This window comes from Zeugodacus cucurbitae, chromosome 4, assembly GCF_028554725.1.
Source record: "Zeugodacus cucurbitae isolate PBARC_wt_2022May chromosome 4, idZeuCucr1.2, whole genome shotgun sequence".
Classification (NCBI taxonomy): domain Eukaryota; kingdom Metazoa; phylum Arthropoda; class Insecta; order Diptera; family Tephritidae; genus Zeugodacus; species Zeugodacus cucurbitae.
This window is the reverse complement of record NC_071669.1, coordinates 30,214,776-30,238,261: the sequence shown is the minus strand read 5'-3', so window position 1 is coordinate 30,238,261 and position 23,486 is coordinate 30,214,776. Positions and strand designations below refer to the sequence as shown.

The window sequence follows — 23,486 nt, the reverse complement described above, 5'->3', positions numbered from 1 at the left end:
ATTTTTTTAATAAACTCGTATAAGTATCAGTTTTGATATTATGCCTGGGCGGACTATATAGGTCAATTAAGTATAATGACTGACTGTGCATTTTTACTGAAATTGCTGTAGCTAGAATTTCTTCTGAGCTTCTTCGAAATGTTTAATAATACTTTTGATTAAACCACGCTTCCTCCTCGTGCTGAGTTTGCTGGGTGGGGAGTATGGTATAAGTCATAACTTTTTAATTTTAAAAATGAATGGTTCGTAAAATGTGCTTCGGACAACAAACATACATCAATATTTTTGTCATTTAGAATAACTTCCAATTCAATTTTATGGATTAAATAATTTGTATACTCTCGCAACTTGTTGCACAGAGTATTATAGTTTTGTTCACATAAAAGTTGTTTGCGTCACTAATAAATAAAAGAGTTAGATATGGAGTTATATATATATAAATGATCAGGATGACGAGTGGATTTGAAATCCGGATGTCTGTCCGTCCATCTGTCCGTGCAACCGATAACTTGAGTAAAAATTAAGATATCTTAATGAAACGTAGAACACATATTCCTTGGCACCCTGAATAGGTTGCTTTCGAAAATGTGTCCACTGCCACGCCCACCAAATGGCGAAAACCGTAAACTTATACAGTGTCATAACTAAGCCATAAATAAAGTTATGAAAAAATTTGGAACATAGGATCACATTAGGGAGGAGCATATCTGGATGTAATTTTTTTTAAGTGGGCGTGACTCCGCCCCCAAAAAGGTTTTTGTATATATCTGGCAAAGCAAAAAAACCGTATAAACCAAACTTTATGCAGTCGTTTCTTTTAGCCATTTCCATATACAGTCCAAAAATGAAAGAAATCGGATAATAACCACGCCCACGGTTTGGTTGAAAATTACTAAAAGTGCGTTAACTCACTAACCAAAAACGAAATATCAGAAAGAAGCTGCTCTGAGATTTTTTTACAAAATGGAAAATAATACTTTCTTGACACCCGTATGACACGGTGAGAAATCGGTTCACAACCACGCTTACTTCCCATTTAACTCATTTTCTTCCATATGATTCCTTCACTTTATAATATATACATTAAGAAACAATGAAGATAGCAGAATAAAACTTTTCGCAAATACTGTATTTGAGCTGTGACATCACTTGTGGAAAAATTATCAAAATCGGGCCATGACTTTTCAAGGTCCCTGATATCGAACATGAAGAATTCGATGCCTAAGAATTACTTTTCACCAAAAATATAGGTAAATCTCTCAGATATTTTAATGTAATTCATTTCCTCTGAATTTTTTTCTTATAACAGTTTGTCTATGTACCAAAAGTGGTCAAAATCGGGTCATAACTTCCCCCACATCCCATATACCTAATTATAGGTAATATAAAATTAAATGAGCGTATAGTCTTCGATATATTGTATCTTGGTGGTGAAAACGAGTGATATCGGTTCAGGAATTACCTCAGTCGCCATATACTATTTATGATGTTTTTGTTATTCTATTGAACTTTATGCAGAATATATGGGTCCAATTGTGCTATCTTTATAAAATTACATAAATAAATTGCGAGAGTATAAAATGTTCGGTTGAACTTAGCCTTTCTTACTTGTTTTCGTTCGTTTAGTTTATCCAGAATTTGGGATAACGGTCTACTTTTTTGAACTGTATTTGTCTGACCTTGCTTAGTCATTTGCGCAAATGTAAGCTTTGAAGTTGATGGGAGAGGTCTTACTTCCTTCCTTCCTTTGTCCGCAACGGGGTTTTTCGCCTGAGCAGTGACATTCTCCTCAACTGTATTACCATTCTTTTTGTCTCTAATTTTTTGTAGTTCTTTTGTAACGACACAACCATGGTAGCTAGGATGGGAATCGCCGCAGTTGCAACATTTGGCAGGATATTTTTCGGCTTTGGTGCATTTAGTTGTAAGATGTTTGCCTCCACATTTCACACATCTCGATGGCTTACCGCAGAAGTTTTTTGTATGTCCAAAAGCTTGACAGTTTTTGCACTGAGGGATTAATTTAGAGGCTTTGATAGGCTCAACCTTGACAACAGTATTAAGAATGCTTTTGATCTGATAAAATTTCTTAATGTCCTCGGTAGCATCGAATACTACTAAAAACATATCTAGCGGTTCTTTAGTCTTCCACTTAAGTTTGTTAATTGCATTTAAAACATTAAAGCCTGATCTTTAAGATTGTTCAAGATGGATTGAGTATGAGTTGTGTAAATTTTTTATCATTACCTTTATTGGCCTGTTTGCTCTCGTAGCTAAACCAAGGTATATTTTCGTTTGACAAGAATTTTGTTGTTCTTCGATAGTCAGTAGCATCAAATATATTTAGTTTGTGGCACCGTTACTCAAAAGCTTTATTAATAATTTGTATTTTGTTAAAGTGGTTACATCCGAATGTAATTTATTGAAATCTTTAACATCATTTATTATAATTGGTGGTGGTCGGTGAGTTTTTGTATCATTAATGGCCATATTTTCTTTATTTTTATTTTCCAAAGGGCTATTAATTGTTGGGGAACTATCAGTTTTACGTTTTATTGAAGAGCGCTTTTTTTGAGTACCCACTCAGTTTCCTTGGCTAGTTCATATTCATTCGTTTCGTATACTTCTAAAGTTTTAAGGACTTTTTGGTCCAATGGTCAATTTATATTGTCAGTTTTCCACCCTATGATTCTTATTATTGAAATGTTCCTTAAAGACATTATATTAGTAAATAAAACTACGAATATACTTTATTAATTTACATTTTTTGTTCATTACGTTTGCCTGTTTGATATCGAATCAAAAATTCGTAAAATACACGAGTTTGAAACTTGCAAACGCAATACAGAGAACTTTCCTTGCGAAGGGGAAAAAACAAATGCGTTTAATTTTCAATCCGATTGTCGCTGTACAAAGTATATTTTTTCGTTTGCGAGAAGTTTCACTTGCATAACGCCTTACAGAGTAACACCCTGCTCTCAAAAAACTACTGCACAGTGGTTCCGACATAGGCCAAAAATCAAAAAATCCATCTCAGGATTTTTTGTCAAAATGTATACAGATGTCTTCTAAATTGTCCAAACTTCCTATTTGCAAACCGGGTTTTGCTAAAAATCTAACGGTACTTTCTAAAAATAGAGTTAAACGCATGAATACCTGTATTTTTTAAAGCACATTAAATTTTTTTTTTTAATATCGCAGCAACAACGAACTTCAATTTGTTCTGGTAATTGATCAGGATAACGAATTAAGATTATTTTTAATGTATTTTGAAGTTAAAGGTATATATTTTAACTTGTGAATTAATTAAGTCTTACGAGATTTGTGTTTTTAGTGAAATAAGTGGTTTATATTACCTATTTTTTTTTGTATCTTTTTTCCGCGTCTTCAATGTGTTTACATAAAGATTTAACTGTGTTCCCCCACGATCCCCCGTTAGATTTATTTTATATTGTCTTTAGCAGAGTCTTAAGGTAATAAAAGTACTGAAGTTGGGTGCGGAAAGTTGCGGATGTATTTGCAATCGTCAAAATAACGCCCTTTGAATTAACTATTTTTAAGTTCAAACTCATAATAATTGGGCTAAAAAAGCTTGGAAAGAAAGAAATCTGTGTATGGTTTACTCGAGGAGTCATTTTAAGTTTTTGTTCTAATTATAATGGCTGTTGAATGGTAGTTAAAATATGAACTGTATTAAATTTGTTGATAATTTACTTTGTCCTACATGATTTTTTTATATGATATTATTCTTATAGGTTAAATGTGGGGGTTGGATGGGGGAAACTATAACGACTAATCATGTTCAGCTTGTGTATCGCTTTCTTTAATTTCTTTACAAAGCCTTACTGAAAGTTTTGACGCTCCAACTATGAACATGAGAAGTATTTTTGCGCATCATTGCCATATAATGCCAATTACTGTTCTATGGGAGCTATAGGATCTAGTAGACCGATGGGGCCAATTTTTTTAATATATATTTAAAATATTTTTCTAGATTTTTGGTGAAAATTTCATAGCGATATCTCAACGGGAAGTATTTATGACCGCGCCTTCATACAAGCCGAACCACTGTGTACTGTTGTCTACATGAAATGTTGATAAACGTTTTTAGCTTTCTATGAAGGTAGGTGAAGGAACCTGTGAACTACTGGAATGATGTGATATACTGTGAAGAGACCATGAAAATGTTGTACTACAACAATTGAACCACTAGAGTATGACACAAGGCCTAATTTTCATTAGAAGGGCACAAAATCATTAATCATTAGGCGGCCCATTTTGAAATATACGTTACAAATGAAAATACTAAAATGTTAAAACTTTTAAATATTATTCCAGAATAGCTGGCATTTATAACAGTATTTACTTTGCATTCGAAAGTCGGCGCCAAACTGTCGCCGCTAACAGTAAACATGTCTTTAATTAAAGCTTGTAAAAAATATATGTTTGAGTTTTTTGTTATTTAAAAGATTAAACATATACATATGTGCCTAAATAAATTACTAAAATATTTTAATTTCGAAATATAAACATGATTTTTTACTAAGCAATTTTTCATTTCGTTGCTGTATCATTTTGGCTGTGAGCCACTGTATATTTCGATTTCATTCAACTCGAGACAATGCAAGTGGGAGACTTCTCTTTGGCGCTAAGAGCAGCCCACATCATTTGAAATCCACCGCCATGTTTGTGCTTATAGTAAGAATGGAGAGGGTGCCGTAGATCCCTCCAATACTTATGATCCTTCTAAATTTAATGTTTTCTCATCACAAAATATCAAATTTTGAAATACTACTTCTTGATTTCCTGAGTTGCCAACTTGCTAATATGCCATTTGATACGTTCATTTATCGAAGATTTTGGTACAGTACGCTTATGTTTTTTGTATTTCTCCGTTGTATTGTATTATATTTTGTATTGTAATTGTATTTTGATTTCTAAAAAGTTTCGTATAGTTTTTCGATGCCACATTACTTCAGCAATAATTACATAAATAAATAATTGTAAATTTTCATTATTGCAAAGAAAAAATACAAAATAGGTGTCCAAAATTTTTAATATTAAGCTAAGGACTACGTACAATATTATTCAGGGTCAAAAAAGAAAATATACTGCATTTGAAGAAGTCTCGAGGCAACCATTCGGAGCTTTCCCTTTGGGATTTTTCTTAAATATTACAATAACTAGATAAAAACCCCCAAAATGCCAGAGAGAGTTGGGGAAAATATAAAACAAGATTATGTTTTTGATTTTAACCATTTTTATTACTATATATATTTTTTAATAATACTGTAAAAAAAAAATCGGAAAAAACTAAACGTTTGCTAACGAAATTTCATGTCAAAGTTGATTTTTTTGTATCACAGTGATCCCCGCTTAAGTGCCTTTCCCGCTTAAATGACTGTAATATTTAAGCCACAAAAACAAAATTGTTTGCAATTTTCTTTTAAGTGCCTTTTAAAATTTTTGACATTGAATGCTCAGTATTTAGTCAATAGTAAAACATATACATAGTTTTGTAATGTTTCTTTTTCCATATTTATAGTTATTGGTAAGTATTTTTGTTATTAATAAGAATTAAATGTGACTTTCATGTCGCAGGGTAACAAAATGTTATGTTGTTGTAAACCTTGATCTATTCCTGAGCGAATGAAGTCAGTTTGGCTAGAATAGCTAGAAATATGGCGGAGATATAAGCAAATGAACTACAGGCTCGCAGTAGTCAAAAGTATTTACACAGATTTTTTTTGCGTCAAAAGTATTTACACACAACTTGAAATGGATTATCCTGTTGTTTTTAATGATAATTATCAAATTTTAATGTTTAGTCTAAGTTACTATTCTAAGTCGATAAATTCATAATAGATTACACCGCCTTTGGCATCAATAACAGCCTATTTTATGGTCCGAATTGATTCAACATATTTGGGCGCTAAGTTAACTGTTAAATTAGACCAAATGTCGATAATTTCGGCTGATTTGCTTCACTTAAAAGTTTTGTTGGTAACGATCCTTTATGAAATGGAGCATTGTCCTGTTGTAAAATGTGGCCAATAGTTGGAAAATGCCGACTACCTACCACAGTGGCATGGTCATGTGAATTCTGATAAATCCTGATGATTTAGTGTCCCTAAATTAGTACCAAATCTCCAGAACTGAAGTAAGGAAAAATTCCCAAAAAATGATAATGTCACCTCTGACTCTGTTTAGCACCTAAACTGCATTATTCTTCTTCTTACGTGGTAAATGCATAAAGCGTTTACTAAAGAACCCCTGGAACTAAAATTTAGCTTTATCTGCCCACGACAGGCTTTATAGCGTTTTTAGGCAGAAGCAAATTGATCAATTTACCGGCCTCTGCTCGATTTAAACGCTTATTGATATCGATTTACCATACAAAATAAAATCTCCATTTATTTTAAATTGAATTTAAATCGACTTGAAAATCAAAAGCAACTCTGCGACAAGAACCATATACGTTCTTTGTCTGTGATTGGCTCAATTTTTTGATAAAATAGCATTAATACTACTAGACAGAAGATGGCGCTGCTGAAAAATAATAATCAGCTGATGAAATTACCTTCTTATGAGAAGCAAAAACAACAAGTAAGGAAAGGCTAAGTTCGCATGCAACCGAACATTTTATACTCTCGCAATTTATTGAAGAAACTTACAAACATACAAAATTTACCCATAAATTCGGCATAAAGTTTAATAGAATAACGAAAATCGTAATATATACTATATGAGGGCTGAGGTAATTCCTGAAACGATTTCATTCATTTTCATCAGCAAGCTACGCTATATCCAAGACTATACGTTCACTTAATTTTGCTAAGATAGCTCACATATTAACCAATACATATATGCGGAATAAAGCTCACCGTATTTTTGAAAAACCTATAATTAAGTACATATATGGGAGCTAGGAGAAGATACTTTTGAAAAACCTACAATGAGGTATATGGAGATGTTATGACCCGATTTTAATAATTTTTGAAACAGAGACACACTATTAGAAGAAAACAATTTCCTCTGAATTAAATTAAATTATCTGAGGGATTTACCCATATTTTCGGTTAAAATTTATCCTTAGGCGCTGAGTTCAAGAAAGTTTAGTTAATATAGCTTTATTGGTTTGCGAGTTATATATAAATAACCGATTTGTGGGCGGGTCCACGCCCACTTCCCCAAAAAAATTCCAAATATGCCCCTTTCTAGTGCGATCCCTTATTCCCAATTTTACTTTTATAACTTTATTTGTGGCTTAGTTATGACACTTTATGTGTTTTTGGTTTTCGCCATTTTGTAGGCGTGGCAATGGTCCGATTTCGCCCATTTTCGAAAGCAACTTTTTACTCAAGTTACAGCTTGCACAGACGGACAGACGGACGGACGGACAGACATCCTGATTTCAAATCTACTCGTCACCCTGATCACTTTGGTATATATGACTCTATATCTAACTCGTCAAGTTTTAGGTGTTACAAACAACCGTTATATGAACAAAACTATTATACTCTCGTAGCAACTTTGTTGCGAGAGTATAAAAATGTATAACAGCTGATCGTAAATCGAGTAACCGGCAGTATAAACGGCAAAAATGGGTTTCTCGATTTAAATTTAAATTGATCAATTTATTTGGCTGTCTAAAAACGCTATTAGGATGTGTAAATAATTTTGACTACTTCTGTATATCATTATTCAGGAACAAATCCCATCGAAAGAAACAAATATGATAACATAGACGATATAGTCGAAACATCACAGCAAAAATGATTCAGCAACGAAATGAAAAATCGCTTAGTAAAAATCATATTTATTTTGCGAAGTTAAGAACTTTTACTAATTTATTGATTATGTACATATGTATATGTATATTTAATCACGTAAATAAAAGAAAACGTAAAAATTATTTATTTTTTACAAGCGCGCCGATTTTCGAAAGCAAAGTAAATACTTTTAAAGGGTGATTTTTTAAGAGCTTGATAACTTTTTAAAAAAAAAAACGCATAAAATTTCATTTAAATGTTGACCGCGGCTGCGTCTTAGGTGGTCCATTCGGAAAGTCCAATTTTGGGCAACTTTTTCGAGCATTTCGGCCGGAATAGCCCGAATTTCTTCGGAAATGTTGTCTTCCAAAGCTGGAATAGTTGCTGGCTTATTTCTGTAGACTTTAGACTTGACGTAGCCCCACAAAAAATAGTCTAAAGGCGTTAAATCGCATGATCTTGGTGGCCAACTTACGGGTCCATTTCTTGAGATGAATTGTTCTCCGAAGTTTTCCCTCAAAATGGCCATAGAATCGCGAGCTGTGTGGCATGTAGCGCCATCTTGTTGAAACCACATGTCAACCAAGTTCAGTTCTTCCATTTTTGGCAACAAAAAGTTTGTTAGCATCGAACGATAGCGATCGCCATTCACCGTAACGTTGCGTCCAACAGCATCTTTGAAAAAATACGGTCCAATGATTCCACCAGCGTACAAACCACACCAAACAGTGCATTTTTCGGGATGCATGGGCAGTTCTTGAACGGCTTCTGGTTGCTCTTCACCCCAAATGCGGCAATTTTGCTTATTTACGTAGCCATTCAACCAGAAATGAGCCTCATCGCTGAACAAAATTTGTCGATAAACACATTTCGAACCGAACACTGATTTTGGTAATAAAATTCAATGATTTGCAAGCGTTGCTCGTTAGTAAGTCTATTCATGATGAAATGTCAAAGCATACTGAGCATCTTTCTCTTTGACACCATGTCTGAAATCCCACGTGATCTGTCAAATACTAATGCATGAAAATCCTAACCTCAAAAAAATCACCCGTTATAAATGTGAGCTATGTGGAATGTTTTAACATTTTTGTGTTGTCATTTGTAAAGTATATTTCAAAATTGGCCGCCAAACAAATATTGAAGTGCGCGGGTTAGTCCTAAGTATTAAAATGACGGAAAAAATCATAGCAAAGTCACGTAAATGGTGAAAGTCAAGGAATTTAAATTCGGCATATCATTTAACGTTATGTTCGTGAAAATCAATAGGCGTGTTTTATTTGACCACCACAAGCTAAATCATGGACAAATAAAACGCATTAACTTATTTCATATCTTCGCTTAAAAATGAATTGTGTTGGCAATGCGGGCCCGAACTCTCAGGTGAAATGTAATTAATTTGAATAAAAACGGTTGAATTTATAAATAAATTTTCCTTTTGTTTACCGCTTTTCTATAATATTATGTTCTTTTAAACAATCTACAATCATTATTGGATCCGGGATGGTCAAAATAAATATGGATAAAGTTTTTATTTGCCATTTTGCTCATCGATAGAATTTAAATTTTTTGTTTGTTTACATTTTTATCTGTCGGGTTATAAACTTCCATAACAGCTGATTGGCAATAATATTTCCATTTTGGTGAAATAACATTGGATTATTTCGGTTGTTAGCCGCACAAATAGTACAAAATCACTAATTATTAAAAAAATAGATATAAATACGTTATTATTATTACTTCTATTTTAGAAAAAATTAGCATGCGTATGTTTTTGTTTACATTTCATTGAACAACATCTGTCAGTATTGCATATTTTCATTCACAATAGATAACAAGTGACCATGTTTAACAATGTTGCCAACGAAAATGCCAAAAACTCCCACTTCTTCTTGACTGGCGTAGACACCGCTTACGCGGTTATAGCCGAGTCCAAAACAGCGCGCCACGTATCCCTCCTTCTGGCAGTTTGGCGCCAATTGGTTATACCAAGCGAAGCCAAGTCCCTCTCCAACTGGTCCTTCCATCAGAGTGGAGGTCTCCCTCTTCCTCGGCTTCCACCAGCGGGTACTGCATCGAATACTTTCAGAGCTGGAGCACTTTCATCCATTCGAACAACATGACCTAGCCAGCGTAGCCGCTGTTTTTTATTCGCTGGACTATGTCTGTAGTCGAATAACACATAGAGCTCATCGTTCCATCGTCTGCGGTATTCGCCGTTGCCAATGTTTAAGGGACCATAAATCTTCCGCAAAACTTTTCTCTCGAAAACTCCTAGTGCCATGTTGACATCGTCCACGTTTCTGCACCGTAAAGTAGGACGGGAATGATGAGAGACTTGTAGAGTTTGGTTTTTGTTCGTCGAGAGAGGACTTTACTTTTCAATTGCCTACTTAGTCCATAGTAGCACCTGTTGGCAAGAGTGATTCTGCGTTGTATTTCCAGGCTGACATTGTTATTGCTGTTAATGCTGGTTCCCAGGTAGACGAAATTATCTACAACTTCAAAGTTATGACTGTCAACAGTGACGTGGGAGCCAAGACTCGAATGCGCTGACTGTTTATGACAGGAGATATTTCGTCTTGTCCGCGTTCACCACCAGACCCATACGCTTCGCTTCCTTATCCAGTCTGGAAAAAACAGAACTAACGGCGCGGGTGTTGTTTCCACTGATATCGATATCATCGGCGTACGCCAGTAGCTGTACACTCTTGTAGAAGATTGTACCTTCTCTATTTAGCTCTGCAGCTCTTATAATTTTTTCCAGATAGTGAGATAGTGAGTCACCTTGTCTGAAACCTCGTCTGGTATCGAACGGCTCGGAGAGGTCCTTCCCGATCCTGACGGAGCTTTTTGGTGTTGCTCAACGTCAGTTTACACAGCCGTATTAGTTTTGCGGGGATACCAAATTCAGACATCGCGGCATAAAGGCAACTCCTTTTCTCACTGTCGAAAGCAGCTTTAAAGTCGACAAAGAGATGGTGTGTGTCGATCCTATTTTCACGGGTCTTCTCCAAAATTTGGCGCATGGTGAATATCTGGTCTGTTGTTGATTTTCCAGGTCTAAAGCCACACTGATAAGGTCCAATCAGTTTGTTGACGGTGGGCTTTAGTCTTTCACACAATACGCTCGACAGAACCTTATACGCGATGTTGAGGAGGCTTATCCCACAGTAATTGGCGCAGATTGTGGGGTTTCCCTTCTTATGGATTGGGCAGAGCACACTAAGATTCCAATCGTCAGGCATGCTTTCTTCCGACCATATTCTACAAAGAAGCTGATGCAAGCACCTTATCAGCTCTTCGTCGCCGTATTTGAATAGCTCGGCCGGTAATCCGTCGGCCCCCGCCGCCTTATTGTTCTTCAGGCGGGTAATTGCTATTCGAATTTCTTCACGGTCGGGCAATGGAACATCTGCTCCATCGTCGTCGACATCTCCTGTTGTTGTACTTTCACTGCCATTCAGCAGGCTGAAGAAGTGTTCCCTCCACAAACTCAGTATACTCTGGTCATCAATAACTAGATCACCTCTGGGGGTCCTACAGGAGTGTGCTCCTGTCTTGAAGCATTACCCCTGTCGGCCAGCATGTCAAGCTCTTCATACTCACGCATTTCGGCCTCTTTCTTTTTTTGTCTGCAAATGCGTCTCGCTTCCCTCTTCAGCTCTCGGTATCTTTCGCATCCCGCTCGTGTTGCGGTCGATCGCAACATTGCGAGGTAGGCAGTCTGGTTTCTCTCCACTGCGAGACGACAATCCTCGTCATACCAGCTGTTTTTTTGGCTTTTCCGAAAACCAATGGTTTCGGTTGCAGCTGTACGTACGCTGCCGTCCCACAGCTCCCTTATACCGAGATCCTGATGAGTGCTCTCAGAGAGCAGGAGTGCAAGTCGAGTAGAAAATCGTTCGGCTGTCGGTTGTGATTGCAGCTTCTCGATGTCGAACCTTCCTTGTGTTTGTTGACGTGTGCGCTTTTCTGCACAGAGGCGGGTGCGTATTTTAGCTGCTACAAGATAGTTGTCCGAGTCGATGTTGGGACCACGAAGCGTACGCACATCAGAAACACTGGAGACATGTCGTCCATCTATCACAACATGATCGATCTGGTTGCGAGTAATTCGATCCGGGGACAGCCAAATAGCTTGATGGATTTTCTTATGCTGGAATCTAGTACTACAGACGACCATATTTCGGGCCCCGGCGAAGTCGATCAGCCTCAGACCGTTTGGTGATGTTTCGTCATGGAGGCTGAATTTTCCGACTGTTGTGCCGAAGACACCTTCTTTACCCACCCTAGCGTTGAAATCGCCAAGCACGATTTTGACATCGTGGCGGGGGCAGCGCTCATAGGTACGTTCTAGGCGCTCATAGAAAGTATCTTTGATCACTTCGTCCTTCTCTTCCGTCGGGGCGTGGGCGCAAATCAGCGATATGTTGAAGAACCTCGCTTTGATGCGGATTGTGGCTAGACGTTCATCCACCGGAGTGAATGCCAGGACTCGACGACGGAGTCTCTCTCCCACCACGAATCCCACACCGAATTTGCGCTCCTTTATATGGCCGCTGTAGTAGATGTCACAAGGACCCACCTTCTTCCGTCCTTGTCCCGTCCATGGCATTTCTTGGATTGCGGTGATGTCAGCCTTTACTCTTACGAGGACATCAACCAGCTGGGCAGAGGCACCTTCCCAATTAAGGGTCCGGACATTCAGAGTGCATGCCCTTAAATCGTAGACCTTTAAACGTTTGCAGTGGTCGTCATCAAAATTGGGGTCTCTCATCCGAGGCTGTTTTGTTCTCTTCATTGGGGGGGTGTTTTTATGTGGTGGGTCCCAAACCCTACGCACAACCGCGAAGCGCCTTCTCACTTTAGCTCGCCTCGAAACGGATGTCTGTTGGCTACCCAGAGGATAGTTGGTCTAAGACCGGAAGTCGTGAGCTGCTTGAGCCACATGTAAAAGAATCGTTCCTGGCCACTCCCAAGTGAATGACAGTCAGAAACTTTCCTCACTTACGTGAACTTCTAAATATGGCTCCATCCACGAACTCCCACTATTGCTCTAAAATTTTGAGGATTAAATGGGAGTTAGCAAACGGAGTTAACTGATAAGCTAATAGCTTAATTTGCTGGTCAAATAAAACACGCCTATTATAAAATATTTAATGAAAGTGATTCCCGTTGGATTGTAAGGAAAATACGAGAAAATGAATGCAATTGGGAATCTGTGGTCAGTTTCAGAGACATTCGAAAATACTAAATTAGAAATAAAGCCCACTTGAAAAACGCACTGCAAACAGAACGGAATTAAATTGCTCCAAACTATACAAAGCAATAGGTAGAAACAATGCTAAAAGTATGAAAGCAGTTATAGATAGTAAGAGCCATCGCTTAAAAATTTGCAATGTATTTTGTTTTTTTTGTTACTGCATCATTTTCGGTGTGAGGTGCAATATTGTTCTGTAGTTTGTTTTTGTTGTATATAAATAAAATAACTATAAAATCTGATTTTTTAAAGCTTAAATTTAATGTGTATATCTGCCGCTGTTAAGTGGTATTTAAAATTTTTGTAAACATGTTAAAGCCATGTGAGTAAAACTATTATGTGATGAATATTTGTCGCTTATATTACTGTATACAGTACTTTTCACACATCAAAATTTTCACAAATTATCGATTTCTTGAAAAGAGATGAAGCGATTCTGTTGAAAAACTTTCACACAATTTTTACTAAAACTATTTTTCGAGTATGGCGAAATTTTGACCAATAAAGTTAGTTTTTTTTGCAATATTGTACTGTAGTTTGTTTTTGTTGTATATAAATAAAATAACTATAAAATCTGATTTTTTAAAGCTTAAATTTAATGTGTATATCTGCCGCTGTTAAGTGGTATTTAAAATTTTTGTAAAACGTATTTAGTTTTCAAGTAATACTTTAGTACTTATTTTACAGTTGCACAATCTGCTAGAGCAAAAACGAAACGAGTTTGATATTTTTATGATTGTAACCGGCATGCTGGTGTAGTTTATTCCTCACCAATTTTCTGTATCCATAACGATCTTTTCCATGTACAATTTGTAAAAAAATGAATATTTCACCAACATGCTGGTGTGGTGCATGCTTTATACTTTTTGTTGTATCAGTTGATTGCGCGAGCTTGCTGGTGTAGTGTATTGGCCGCTTAACTCGTTTAGTTTTAGGTGTTACAAACAAACTTTATGTGAAACTTTTATACTCTGCGTAACATGTATAAGAGTATAAAATGTGTCAATAAATCATAAAGGAATTACATATGCATACACTTATATGAAACACTTATTCTAATTTTAAACGTATCTATATGCGAAACTAATTGAATTTCATATGATTTTCTTTTTTGCAGAGATTTTCGCCATAATAATTTGCATGAGATACTAGCCGATGCCTTTCGTGGATTGCCTTTTATAACAACACTTTTCCTCAACTACAATAGCATACAAGCAATAGACAAAGATGCGTTTGTAGACCTCATTAATTTAAAGCAATTAAATCTGGGGAATAATAAAATTAAGGAATTTCCAGTGGATTTACTGCAGCCACTTAAACATGTTAAAGCCATGTGAGTAAAACTATTATGTGATGAATATTTGTCGCTTATATTACTGTATACAGTACTTTTCACACATCAAAATTTTCACAAATTATCGATTTCTTGAAAAGAGATGAAGCGATTCTGTTGAAAAACTTCCACACAATTTTTACTAAAACTATTTTTCGAGTATGGCGAAAATTTGACCAATAAAGTTAGTTTTTTTTGCTCAAAATCTATCAAAAATTCAAATTTTATTATTTTATTTTTTCCTTAGTTCATTAAAAAGAAATATGTGTTTTAGGTTTGTTGATTTGGATGAACCAATAATGAGTTATGTTGTTCACGAAAACTCTTTTTTGGACACTTCATGGAAGATGAGGTACCAACGGTTGAGTTTTCGAAATTTGTAAATAAATATTACAAAAAAAACTGTTTACATATGTGTCTTTAAAATACTTCTATATACCTATTTATGTATGTACATTATTGTGGCCCTTATTTTCCAAAGTATTCCGATTCTCGATCGCACCCCCTAGAAATATGAGAATAGCCTTTTGGCTAGTATATACAAAGTTTTAGGTCAATCAAAAAAGATTTAGAGGCTGCGCAAGGAGCTTGAAATCCTGAAAAATAAAGAATTTTTGCCATTTTTAAGTCTCAGACTTCCATATTTCAAAGCCACACTATCCCTTACTGGTTTTCCATACCGTTAAAAGGTAATAAGAATAACATTAGAACCGTTATAACGGTATATCACGAGCATGCGACGTTTGAGAATGCACGTGCAACACATTTAATTTACTTTCATATTTGTATTTCTGTAACTATATCATCAATCGACCGATTAGATTGTGGTAATTGTGGAAAGGTAATAAAATGCAGATCTTATTACGGTATGGAAACCAGATAGTGTGGCTTTGAAATATGGAAGTCTGAGACATAAAAATGGCAAAAATTCTTAATTTTTCAGGATTTCAAGCTCCTTGCGCAACCCCTAAACCTTTCTTGATTGACCCAAAACTTTGTATATGTATACTAGTTTTTGGGCTATTCGCATATTTCTAGGGGGTGCGATCGAGAATCCAGAAACTTTTTTTATCCTCCATACAACTAAGGGCCACCCTAATGTACATACATTTGTTTTTCAAATTTATTATTAAAAATGTATACGTTGATTAGAATACCTATTTTTTTCAATAATATTATTTGGTGGAATTAACCGGGGTAAATGAAAGGAAAATTATTTTTGGTGATATATATTTTGAACTAAATAAGCGGGAAAAGCAATTATCCGAGGAAATTTACATATGCTTTCAGATGGTATATTTTTTTTGCCCGATCACACGGTTCAATTAAACCGGGAAACTAATTAACCATAGGGTCTATTAAACTAAAAGTACTGTATTACTGTTTAAAAACTTAATACCATTTGATTAACATAAGCACTTGACGACTAATTTTAGCTAGTTAAATCTAACATCGTCCGATGCCGATTCTTTCATCAACAACTTTATTTAGTAAATTAGTATAGTAACAAAAGAAAAACAAAGACAAATAACATCACAAAATAAGTAAACAACTCAGTTCATATGTAAATATAAAGTTGTTTATTCATTTAATTTATATTCAAAACTAAATAAATTATTGTTATAAGATATATGTTGATAGAAAAAAAAGTTGTTCGCGTTTTCTCAAAGCGAATCACCAATATATCTTTTTTCTTTCAGAACAAATATGAACATTACGACCAATATTCGAAAATAGTAGGCCTAGTAAAAAGAATCCGTTATTTTCACTGACTTTTGTCATTTCTATCTCGCATTGTGAAAGGCGTCACATAGTGATAGTGACTCGATAGAATCTTCGAAAGCTTGTTTGGGAGGTTCTTTTGCATGCACCTTATAGTGCAGGACAGCACCAAGTGATTATTACGTGATCCTGTCTATGGCGAACTTTTAAAAATATAGTTACGATTGCTTCTATAATAGTGGCTTTATGACATTGCATTCAAAATCTCAACAACTTGTTAAACAAAACTGTGCATATATAACATAAATCTAGCAGTGCTAAATAAATCCTTCATTTTAACACTAAACCTACAAGAGCGGTCAAATGACCACTTTTGAGACTTTGAAAAATAATTATTTAATATTATATGATATTTATTTTGTGTTTATTGTTTATCCTAACTTGTGTATTAATTACAATCAACTGGAAAATAATATAACTTTTATTTCAAAAGTGGTCATCTGTAGAAATATTTATGTACATATATAAAATGTGTCAGTAGGTTTAGTGTTAATGCAAAATTATTGAATTTCTTTATGCAAGACTTAAATTATCATTGTGTTTTATATGTTAAACAGAGAAATTCAAATTTTATGCTTTAAAAAATAAAAAAGTGAAAAAAAATAAATAAATTTTAGTGTAATCCGAAAGAAGTAGAAAGAATCGGCCTAATATGGCCGATGCCGATGCTGAATTTTGTGGCCGATTAATCGGTCGGTCTCTAGTTATTAGTATCGATTTATTCGGCATAAAACTCCATCCACAAAACTATACCCAAGAATATAAGCTCATTTAATTTTGAAACGCCACACTATAAATGCAATATTAGTGTAAAGTTTTGTTCCGATATCTTCACAGGTGCTTGTTTTATATACTGTAAAGTGAACGATTTAGATGGGATTCAAAATTCTGTTATATGGAAGTAGGCATGGTTGTGAATTCATTTCACTCATTCAAGTCATAATATTAATATACCATATATTTAAAGTAATAAAATTTTACAAACTGAATTTCGTTGAAGTTGGTCGCGTAGTTCCTGAGATATCAATAGATAGGTGAAATCGGATCACTTTCACTCCCATGAAATGGCGTTAACCGAAATCTTATAAAAGTTTGGTACTTTGGATCACTATACTTCTTCTTGACTGGCGTAGGCAACGCTTATGTGGTTATAGCCGAATCCACAAAAATCCACAACAGTGCGCCACGAAGTTTTCCTTTTGGTAGTTTGGCGCCAATTGGTAATACCAAGTGAAGCCAGGTCCTTCCAACGGAGTGGAGGTCTCCCTCTTCGTCGGCTTCCACTAGTGGGTACTCATCGAACACTTTCAGTTCTGGAGCACTTTCGTCCATTCGAACAACATCAGCTAGCCAGCGTAGCCGCTGTCTCTTTATTCGCTGCACTAAGTATATGTCGTCGAATAACACATACAACTCATCATATCCCGAGTCTGCGGTATTCGCCGTTGCCAATGTTTAAGGGACCATAAATCTTCCGAAAAACCTTCCTCTCGATAACTCCTAGTGCCGTCTCATCACACTAGGGAAAGACATATTTGAATATTTTTTTTTGGGAAAGTAGGCGTGGGCCCGCCCCCTTAAAAGTGTTTTGCATATACAGTGATCCTCGCTTAAGAGACTCCCAATATTTTTCCTGTGCGCTCCAACGTCTGTAATTTCCAATTGGTTCATCTGCCATACAAGACGATAAACAACGCGCAGATACATATAAAAATGAATTCACATTTTTTTCAATTCAGAAGAAACCCTTAGCTTTTCAAATCTATTTCTTGAGACAAAGTTTGAAATTACAGTGAGATTGCGGATTGCGGACGACGGCATTTTTAATAGGGACAATTTTAGAATACGGAGATAAAACAGAATTGTAATATAGCACCTTTTTAGGATTTTTACCTTAAGATGATCATGTTTCCAAAAACTTTCTGTAATTTCAAATGCCCTTGATTATCATTATCTTAGAGAATTAAGATACATTTTTTCAATGCTATTATGCTATTTCTGTTCTTTTATTGTATGATGAATCATATCTATTCATAAATTTCTTCCAAAAGTCCAATTTCAATGCTTTGTGCGCTTTCAAAAATGTTCGTAACATAGCTGAAACATCTCCACTGTCTTCATAACTCGAAACTTAATTTCACTTTAAAATACATCTTTGTCTTTTGAACCCATAACCCTGCAAGACGAGTAGAGTTACGTTTCTTATGGAATATTGGTTACCGGTAAAGAAAGCTTGTATTATTATTTTGGTCTCTTTCGTTCTAGCAGCAGGAAAAAAGTTACCATTTTACCGGCATGTCGGTGTGATTATCTTGCTCTCTCTCTCTCATTGATTTTGGTGCCAATGCTGCATATGTCTTTCTGCTCTAATTTTTCTTTGTTTTGGAAAGGCATATGTCACTCTGTGGTTAGCAGAGCCCCCTGTAGTAGTTTTTTTTTTAATCAGCCATCTATCAGTGGAGACTGTTCGATTTATCATTTATCAGGGTAACCCTTTAATCACAGGTATTGGTCATTTGTTGGGTCACCGTTTCGTTACTTAAATTTGGTTCATTGGTCTCCAGTGGTCTTCATTCTATAGGTCACCTACTTTTCCGTTTACAAATGAAAAATTGAAATTGTTTTATTTTTATTTTTATTTATTTATTATAATTGTATGATGTATTTACATTTATAAATTAGTATTGTATACTATTTTAAATTTTTAATAATCATTATAGATTAATTTTAAATATTAGCATTTCAGTACAAAGTGGCCTTTTTACAAAAGTTTTTGCAGCTATTTATACATTGATTTTTTACAAATGTTTTTGCAGCTATTTATTTTGTAGTTGTTGTTATACAATTCAAATAAAATTCCATTACTATTACGAATGTTATTAGTATTCGAACATTCATTTGTATAATTTAATAATATTTTACATCTAAATTATAAATTAGCAAATGAATAAATTAATACTAAACGCGAACGATTTCCTTATAACTATCCTGTAAGGATCCAACGAAACTAATGAACCAATATTGTTTGATGTCAATTCCACACAATCCTATCCTATATGTACATCATAAAAAGGTTCAGCTCGTCGGAAAGAGGTTGTGCAACTGCTAATCTAAATGTCCGATGGGATTTGTTGTTGTCTTGTTTATCATGCTTGAAAAATATTAGAAATAGAAATTGTTATTAACGATTAGAAAATATGAATATATTTGCATTCGTAGTACAAACCTAATAAAGTTGTAGCTATTGTAATCCTCCATTTGTGCAAAGTATTTATGTTTATGGTCTGAGTAGGCAATTGAAAAGTAAAGTCCTCTCTCGATGAGCAAAAACTAAACTCTACAAGTCCCTCATCATTCCCGTCCTACTTTATGGTGCAGAAGCGTGGACGGTGTCAACATCCGATGAGACGGCTACGAGGGCTTGGTCATGTTGTTCGAATGGACGAAAGTGCCTCAGCTCTGAAAGTTTTCGATGCGGTACCAGCCGGTGGAAGCCGAGGAAGAGGGAGATCTCCACTCCGATGGAAGGACCAGGTGGAGAAGGACTTGTCTTCACTTGGTATTATCAATTGACGCCTAACGCCTTTGTATTTTCATTATCTGAAATGGATAATGAAAATATAAGTAATGCTAAAAAACAAACGTATATATATATATATCGCTCATTTACTTGAATAATGTCACAACTCAAAAAACACGATTTTTGAGTTGAGTATGCAGAAATGTGCGCAATTGCAGCGTCCATATTGTATAAAAATTTCATTCCGATGCGTAGAAAAATAAACCGTGAAATAAGAATGTGCCGTTTTTAAACTTGTTATGTTGCATTAGTTTTTAACCAAAATAACGGCACTTCTCAGTTGTGCCAGAATTAGGCATGGATTTTTTTCTGAAAAAGAGACATATTTTGTGTTTCAACACATGTTGTCATAGAGTGAATTTGGTTTTCTTTTCAGAAAGAAAGACATATTTTGTATTACAACGATATTGGTGAAAAGTAATTAAATTTTTCGTATTGATTTTTTTCAACAAAAACGACGCAATTTGACTTATGACGGCGAAATTGAATTATTTATTTCACAAATAACGACACAATTCAAAATGGGTCACGTTTATGCCCAAGAAAAAACATGAGTATTTGGTCCATTTATGCTCAACATTGTTTTTAATATATTACAGTCCACTAGATTTGTCAATAAACTGATGAAATTTTTCTATATTTGCTAAATAAGAGACAATTGAAAACTTTAAATCGCTCTCCTGAAAAATCGACTTTTTTGAGTTGTGACACTATTCAAGTAAATGAGCGATATATATATATACAGAGCTTAATGCTTGTAATAACTAAACAAAAAATAAAAAACTTTTTAACATCAAAATAAAAATTATTCTAAATAAATATTTTGGACACAATGCAACAGATGCATTCTTGTACATACATACATATGTACATATGTATGTACATCTTAACACGCACTAACTCAACATGCACATATACGCATTTATATTTACCATGTTATTTCCCATTGTTTTCTGCGTTGTTGTTGTTATGTATTACACCAATTCTAATCCATAAACCTGGAATTATTTAAAATTATTAATTTGTATTATGTATTAAAAATATATGAAACATACCTCCACCAATTTCACCGTCACCTCCTTGCTCCTCCTTTGCTGTGCACACACACACTACAATGAAATGCAATTTTAATTATAAAAACAAATAACAAAAGTAACACAAATAATGCATTTATAAGATGGATAAATATCCAAAAACACTAAACAAAATAAAAGAAATATTTAAAACGCACTTACATCCATTCACTTAAAATTGTATTTTGAAATGAACAGCGGCCATGGCGGCGATTTTTGAACGGTTCATTGTATCTCTCTCTTACACATACAAAAATTAGGGTTAATGAAGTTTGCTACTCTAACTACCGAGATTGTCACTTAACTACAAAATGTTAGCGATGTGTATGTATTGGTAAAAGCTGAAAAAATTTGCATGTGTAGTGGTGTATGAGTTAGCTCCGTCTTGTAGGGAACTGAAAACAAAAAATTGTATTACTACTATGGCACAACCTTGCCCACAGGCAACTTGTGAGATTTAAAAAATTCTAACTTAATACACAAGCGACTTACAAACAACCTTGTTTTCCAGCAAATATTATTTATATTATTCAATAAATTTCGAACAAAAATGCATAATTGGATCGAACCTAACAAATGTTTGCAAATGTCCGTTCAAAAATGATCAACGACATTAATGCACTGTGTTGAAAAAAACTATAAGAATGACGGTGAAGAATGTTGTTAACTTTTGATTTTCATTCTTAATATATTAACCTATAAGTAGCCACTTAAATCAAGTTAAAAAATTGAACACAGGTTTTGCTTTAAATCATCAAACTGGTGCAATTAATCACAAGCAACGTCGGGGTCGAAAGGGCTAATGTTCTCCTATCTTCGAATTATAATAATATTGTTTAAATTAAATTAAGAGCAATCTATATATTTCCAGAAAAATACTTAGATCATATTGTAACCGACAGGTTGGTGTTAGTTAGAAGTGTTACGCGAAAGGTTATAAAGAGTAATAACAAAGTCAAAAATATAGCTATAAAAATTCGGGGAATTAGTGATATGCCCTCCTCTGGATGTAATTTAAAGTGGGCGTGGTCTAGCGCTCAAAAGTTTTTTTGCATATATCTCGCAAACTACCTATGCTATAAAAACCAATTGTTCTGGTCATACTTCTTTTCTGCATCCAATTAGAGATCATGAAAATGGTTGAAATCGAATACTAACCACGCCAACCCTCCATTTATATAGACATCTATATACAGCGCACGCTCGAAAACATGAACGCTCTAAAACGTGAACACTCTTATTTGTGCGCACGGTCTAAATCTTTTACCAAACAGTAGCTGTCGGTAGCAGCCAGTTTGTAATTCTGGGGTTTCTCATTGCCTCAAGTCTAGCTTTTACCTCAGTTCTAATAGATAATCGTCTATATCTATGGCCAGAGAATGATGGTGTACTTAGTACCCTCCACCTCCCCCGTTCTCTACCGTTGTATCACCACTGGAGTAAAATGTAATGGCTAGGACGTTTTTCGAGGTGGGTACTACATAGGTAGATTCCTCCCCACGGTTTGCTATCACTAGATTACTTATTAAGATGAAGCTTAATAAGGACACGCCTCTTTGATTGATATCGTGGCTTTCCCAAACCGTGTGGTGAGCGTTAGCGTCAGCGCCAACTACCAGCGTCTGCTTCCTTCTGCTGGATGTAGCCGCCAGCCTTTACCCCTACCACCGGCAAGTCATCTGTGGAGAGATTTAAGTTAGCATGGGAATACAGTTTTTTGTTTACCAGTATCGCCGTTCTTACCCTGTTAGTAACGTTCGGCGTATAAGTTGTGTAATTAGGTGACTAGTGACCACGTTACCCGATGCTATCCATGGTTCCTTGACTAAGGTCTCGTAATAGCCGCCGTTCTCTAGATTGAGGAGGAGTTCGGCGGAGGCGATTTTACTTCTGTGGAGGTTCACCTGAAGTACCGTCAGCTCCTGGTTCATTAACTTCAGAATGCTGAGCAGGTGATCCCTACACCTCCTGCAAGACTAGTGAAGTCGCTATTATCTCTTCAATTCCGAGATCTTTCTCGACTTCACCTTTCTCAAGCGGGGGTTCATTGCCGTCCGCTGGGTGGCGCTTTTTGAGGCGAAGGAACACCCTTCCAACTCCCCACCCCATCTACCCGAATCTAGCATATAAAATATCGTCAGCCGCCTTATAAATTTGGAAGATGTAACTCTGGCCTCCATCTGCGTTTGCAGTTTTATCCACGCTCAGTACTCTCCAATCACTGGTCCGGGTTTTGTCCCTGTTGCAGCCGAAGTGCATGTTCCGGGTCTACTACGCGAGGTATCACAACCCTCGCCTTAGGAACGGACGGAATGCTACTCCGATCCACAACCTCTAGTTTCGCGTCTTTCCACAGGTTTGAAATCGTTCTCATCGTTTCGTTCACCCATGTCATCGACGGGTCGTAATTGCATTTAAGGATTTTGACGCCTCCAAGCAACATCTCTCCATATAACTTTGGCATTGGTGCGCTTGCATCGGCGTCCATCCTCGGGAAGCTTCTAGTAGCTTCATTTCGACTACTTTCCACAGCTTCAGGGTCATCTGTCCCAGCGGGTTACTGCAGTCAATGAGAACCACGATCAAGTGTTGCTTTGCCACCTCATTAGCTGCCGCCGCTGCTCTGGACGTTGTCGGCTTGTCGTCCGCGCGCTTGACTTTTGGTTCCTCAGCCTGGCGCTTT

General features: G+C 35.7%; 2 protein-coding genes across 5 annotated transcripts in view; one reads left to right on the top strand and one right to left on the bottom strand.

Moving 5' to 3' along the window:
- LOC105219958 (peroxidasin) overlaps nt 1–23,486 on the top strand; it is a 179,075-nt gene that overhangs the window by 33,609 nt on the left and 121,980 nt on the right. The window contains exon 2 of the mRNA XM_054228930.1: nt 14,153–14,368. Within this exon, the coding sequence (XP_054084905.1) occupies nt 14,153–14,368 (216 nt within the window). The remainder of the gene's footprint in view (nt 1–14,152; nt 14,369–23,486) is intronic.
- LOC105218419 (uncharacterized) overlaps nt 18,868–23,486 on the bottom strand; it is a 42,937-nt gene continuing 38,318 nt past the window's right edge. For 2 of the 4 annotated variants that reach the window (XM_054228945.1, XM_054228947.1), the window contains exons 7-11: nt 20,966–21,198; nt 20,786–20,839; nt 20,663–20,728; nt 19,377–19,750; nt 18,868–19,301 (exon numbers count right to left, since the gene is read on the bottom strand). The gene's annotated coding sequence lies outside the window, so the exon portion shown is untranslated. The remainder of the gene's footprint in view (nt 19,302–19,376; nt 19,751–20,662; nt 20,729–20,785; nt 20,840–20,965; nt 21,199–23,486) is intronic. The other 2 variants (XM_054228948.1, XM_054228946.1) reach the window with 1 other exon arrangement.